At 44.7% G+C, this 5,763-nt stretch overlaps 1 protein-coding gene across 1 annotated transcript; it reads left to right on the forward strand.

Annotated features, from left to right (window-relative positions):
* Nucleotides 1-2,654: 2,654 nt before the first annotated feature.
* Nucleotides 2,655-4,842, forward strand: LOC122189613 (C-C chemokine receptor type 8-like). Its single transcript, XM_042888920.1, is given in 2 exon segments — nt 2,655-2,684; nt 2,687-4,842. Coding segments are annotated over 2 exon segments (1,134 nt in total). The 3' UTR covers nt 3,791-4,842.
* Nucleotides 4,843-5,763: the final 921 nt, after the last annotated feature.

Below are 5,763 nucleotides of genomic sequence, written 5' to 3' on the forward strand. Positions count from 1 at the left end.
TGAGTTCTCTGTAAGTGAGGAAAATTGCTGAGATTAATGGATGAAAAGCGTATCATTCAGCTGCGTTACAGAGCACTACCATAATTTACAGTTTTTCATACAGCATAAAATTATTTCAAGTGATTGTGTAAAATAAAAATTGTCAAGCCTGCCCTTGTTCCACCATTTTATCTCTGACCGTGTGTCCCAAATGAACCAAAATACACTTTAAGAAATTCCAGGGGAGCAAAGAAACTCTACAATGTCCCCAGTTGAACACAGGATGCTTAAAAGAGAATTGCAAAGATGCAGAGGTAACTGTCAGTTCTCATTTTGCTCAGAGGTTGTACACTACTGATAGGAAGGGACTTAATCAGTCTGCAATATGCAGGTTGGTATTAGCAGAAGGAAAAGAAAAACTAAAATATGCTTCTTGGAAATAACTTCTGTTTCTGTAAGAAGCTGCAGAATTATCGAGTTTAATGGATCTATGCAAATTTGTGAGCGTCCAGCACTTGGTGCATGCAGCGTTCATGTAACGCAGACGTGATCATGTGCAGACATCTCCACTTGGCAATTTTTTGTTTAAATTAGGGGTGGCTGCAAGGAAGGTGAGATCGGAAAAGTTCTGCTAAAGGGAGCACCTCTTACTGTGACACCTTTACTGCCTTCACAAAGAGTCGTATTTGATTTTTGTTTTGCAGCATATCTTTTTGAGCCCTCTCACCTTTTCCTGTTTACTGCAGCTTCAAGCCCTTCACTTTGTCTCAAAACCTTCTCTGTAACTGGCAGCTGCCCATCCAGCACCCACTATCACCAAAACTCCCCACCAGAATAAACCTTGTGAGAACTTGTGAGTCTGAGAGAGGACGAGGACAGAAGAAGGGAGCAGCGCCGCCTGAGATCCTGAAGGCTTCTTGCTGCCCAAGGTAGAGCCCATCCTCTTTTAACCTGCTGCTCTTGAAAGTAATGGGTGAGCTTTGATAACCAGGGGAAGGGACCTGCGTGGGTTGTGCCTCTCTTGATGCCCTCCATAAAGCTGCTTTTGGTGCTTGATTTCTTTGGCCAACTAATAGGGAGAGGGGAGAAAGGGGAAGTGTTGTTCCTTGATTGGAAACATACAAAGGTATTGGCCATGGGAAGGCAAGGTTAAGTCTGAAGTGGAGCACCTCCAGGCTCTGTTCAGCCCAGTAGAATCACTTCTGGATGTTGCCTAAGTCAGGTGTGTCCTATCTATCTATCTATCTGTCTGCACATCAGAAGTATCTTATCTACATATCTCTATACGACTGCATCCATATAGACCCTTAACTCAGTATTTCATTACATTTTGATAATTTCTGAGTTTGAGTTGCTGAACCTGTGGTCTGCTCTCTATGTGTCCCTGACAGGGAGCTAAGAAGCATGAACCGCTGCCGGACTGTTCATAGACACAGCATGTCAGGGTTGCACACGAGATAAATAACATTAGCAGTAAATATTTTTCCAAAATGCCATAAGCAGCCATTATCTAATGACTCAATTTCACAAAATATACGTGTGAAAAACCAACCTGAAATCAATAATACAGGTTCCCTACCTGAAAGCTGAATACGGGAAAGAATTATACTGCCAAGGCAGATTGCAGCCCTGCTTTCTCTCACTGCTTGGTGATTCTTGAGCAATGAGCTGCACAGGGTTGGGGTATTTGTAAGAAGTTTCTCCATGCTGCATGTACTGATTGACTTTGGCTGATGGAGGCCTGGAACCCCAAAGCAGCTGGGGCAGGTCTGGAGTACAGGGGGAGTTCCGATTGCAGCCCCACTGTGCCACATGTGTGGGTGCGCCCACCTCCCTGCACCTGCTCTGCATTTAATGAATTAATTGCTGTCGTTTGCACTATTACTGCTGCATTATGATAATTATTATTACACGTGATGCTTCTTTCCATCAGACTGTTTCAAGCTCTTTAGAGGTCGGATCAACCGGCATGACAGCACAACACAGGTGAAGGGCACAACAAACATGTAAATATCCTAGCAGAGACAAGCCAAACTCATCCAAAAAATTGTCTTCCGAAAGAACCTTACTTCTTAAAATGTGAACACTTCACTCTGCCAACCATATCCCTTTTTATGGTGGTCATGAAGTGGCATCTGAAAAAAAAAGCAAAAAAGAGTTGCTTAAAGTGCTGACTCACTTTTGGAAAGAACCTCAAACTACTTAAAAGCGGTATTCACTGCAATTCTTCAGAAATGACAAAGCGAGGAAGCTCCCTCCCACCCCCTCAAATTCTGCTGGTGTTCTTTAAACTTGAAAACAGAGTCTTGGCAAAGAAAGATGGAGCAACAAACCTCTGTACTCTATCAGCAGGCACAGCCAGCCCTCCCTGATGGCACCTGGCTGCAGCAACCCTGGGCTCAACACTGCACGTTGTTGCCTGTTTCTTACAGGTGATCCTGAACCTATCCACAGCAAACCAGCCTACGTGCTGTTACTTGTCCCGGAGCTGCTCAGTTGGGAACATGGACATGCTGCTGGGTGATGTCTCCTTCTGTTGGTTGACTTTTATAAGGCTCTTCATGCTATGGGCAAAATGTTTCCTCACCCAAGGGGGTACAAGGAAATCCAAACCTTTAGATTAGGAGCACATTTTGCAGTCCCTCTCTGCCCAGAGGCTGCCTCACAGGCTCAATATGGCACAGAGGAAGAAGCCAACAGGGAGACCCATACCCAGACCCTTTACCTCTTGTTCTTTCCTTCACAGAAGTCCAAGATGAATCCCACAGATCACTTCCTAAGCACAACAGAGTATGACTATGGATATGATGAAAACACTGCTCCTTGCAATGAAGGAAACGGCTTTCCCAGGTTTAAATCTCTCCTCCTTCCAATCCTTTACTGCCTTGTGTTTGTCTTCTGCCTTCTGGGAAACTCATTGGTCCTCTGGATCCTCCTGACTAGAAAGAGGCTGGTGACAATGACTGATATCTGCCTGCTGAACCTCGCAGCCTCCGATCTCCTCTTCATTGTGCCTCTCCCTTTCCAAGCATACTACGCTTCGGATCAGTGGGTTTTTGGCAATGCAACGTGCAAGATAATGGCTGGCATTTATTACACGGGTTTTTACAGCAGTATTTTCTTTATAACTCTGATGAGCATTGACAGGTACATAGCAATTGTCCATGCTGTCTATGCCATGAAGATACGGACAGCCTCTTGTGGCACAATGATCAGCTTAGTCCTGTGGTCGGTGGCTGGCTTGGCTTCTGTACCCAACATTGTGTTCAACCAGCAGCTGGAAATTGAGCAGTCTGTGCAGTGTGTCCCCATGTATCCCCCTGGCAGCAATATCTGGAAGGTTACAATTCAGTTTTCTGCCAATATCTTGGGTCTCTTGATTCCTCTTAGCATCCTCATCCACTGCTATGCCCAGATCCTAAGAAACCTGCAAAAATGCAAAAATCAGAACAAGATCAAGGCAATCAAGATGATTTTCATCATTGTCATTGTTTTCTTCCTCTTCTGGACCCCCTTCAACATTGTGCTCTTCTTGGACTCCCTGCAGAGCCTGCTCATCATTGACAACTGCCAGGCCAGCAGCCAGATTGCCTTGGCGCTGCAGCTCACGGAAACCATTTCCTTCATCCACTGCTGCCTCAACCCTGTGATCTATGCCTTTGCTGGGGTGACGTTCAAGGCCCACCTGAAAGGGCTACTTCAACCCTGTGCCCGTGTCCTCTGGAGCCCCACCAGAAGCTCTGGGGTCACTCAGTCATCTTTGGTGCCCAGCCAGATCTCTGGCTGCTCTGACAGTGCTGGGGTGCTCTGAGCCCACCCGGTTGCAGTCCTTAGAGCAAGTGGCTGCCCTGAGCCCCGCAGGCTGCCTTGTGCGCTCAGTGTCCTCATGGGATGACCCTGTATGTCCTTTCAGGATGTGCTGTGAAATGCTACATGGTGACCAGCAGCATGAGCTTTCAAAGAGCACCGGTGTAAAAGAGCAACCCTACACATTGGCCAACAGGGTAATTTTTAATTAGGCTTTAGAGCTCTTGCAGTATATTTCAGCAAACATATTGCTTCTTCTCCAGCTTGTTTTCTCCCCCATTGCAACCACTGCTTCTGCCTCGCCCCAACTATACTCTGCCTTGTGGAAGCTGTTCCCTACATGTTCATGCTTACCTGGGACAGGGCTGGTACACTCCTCTGAGAGGTGGGCAACAAGTACAGAATGGCTTCATGCTGCAAAGAGGGACCAGTGATGGTCCTTCCTGTCTCATCTCTCAGATAAAGAAGCCTTCTGCTTGGGACTCTGCCACGTTACTTTGGAATGCTGCTGTCCACAGCAGCTTCTGGTGGCCACATCTTTGAAGACAGCAAAACAACACGGCCATGTGCCCCTATACCACCCATGCACAGAGCTATACTCTTGAATACAACCCCATCAAAGCAGCCTCGCCATGTGTCACCTCTGGAGATGTGGGGCCTCCAACCCCTTGCCCCCAGGGTTTGCAGTTCAGTGTAAATGCCACAGAATGGCACGTAGCAGATAGGCTCTATCACTTTTTCCTCATATGTTATTTTCTGCCTTTTTATAAATGTCTAATTTGAATAAATATTTTAATTGCATCTTTGTATGCCTCAGCTACTGAAAGGTTTTCTAATGACTCATAAGTTTAGATGAAGACCAAGAAAGGGTGCTGCAACTGATTTTTGACACAGTATCCTCCAAAATGCATCTGATGGAATTCAGAGGTGCCCTGGAAGTTTTCAGCAAGTTCAGTCTCACCTCCAGTTCCCTGCTGAGCAAAATTTGCTTTCAAAATCCCAGTAAAAATTCACAGTGGAAAAAAAAATGTCATTTAGATTGAAGTAATAATACTGTGAACAAAGATGTTAAAGTTAAACAAGTTCAAGTTTTCTAAACTGTGAGAAAAACACACCCTGAATGTCTTCAAAGACTGTATTTTCGAGATCAATAAAAATACTCTGTTGAAGCTTTCCTCTTGAAAACATAGTTGTTGTTTTGTACTCCCTAAGAATTTAAAAAACCTTTATAACTTCAGCGTCAGAGGGTTCTTGCCATTAGTTACTCAGTGTACAAAACATTCCTTTCATTTATGACTGACAGTACAATTAATGTTTGATTGTTTTATTCCTCAAAGGGTAAGAAATGCACTGCCTCTTCATTATCGTATTGTTACTTCCCAGAAAACTTCTAGGTATGTGTAAACAAAGCTCTGTTTACATATTGCTGTGGTTTTTGTACTGCACAGACATTTTGATGTTTAAAAAGATACCTAGGCCAGCATCAGGCCAGATTCCTTTCCCCTGTGGTCAGAATTTTGCACTATTTCTGTTTGAAGTGTTCTGTGCCATTTACTACCTCACCAACTGATACTTTAGATAAAAATGGAAGGAAGAATAGGGTTTCGGGGGTTTTTTATTTATTTTTAAATACATTCCTTTGGTATTTTGAGAAAAAGGGAAGAAGGAAATTTGTTTCTGGCCAGTTCTCACAGTGACCACTTCCCAATGAGCTGCTTCATGCATCTCAGATGGCACAAATGCTGTCTGTTGGAGCAAGCTCTCCTGGCTGCAGGGAAGGACACCCACAGTGCTGATCAAATAAGGGGTGTGGTTCCATCCATGCTCCATACAACTTACAGCTCAATGGAGCTGCCTTCATGATACAAAGTCCCCTTAGTTTTTGTCCTGCACTTCCAAGGCCTCCAGACTTCAAGGAAGTGATCATTTCATACATTTGGTTTGAGGCCAGCACAAAGCAAAGACTGCTTTTAGCTA

Source organism: Lagopus leucura, unplaced genomic scaffold, assembly GCF_019238085.1.
Source record: "Lagopus leucura isolate 7727_CA_CO unplaced genomic scaffold, USGS_WTPT01 Super-Scaffold_100157, whole genome shotgun sequence".
NCBI lineage: Eukaryota > Metazoa > Chordata > Aves > Galliformes > Phasianidae > Lagopus > Lagopus leucura.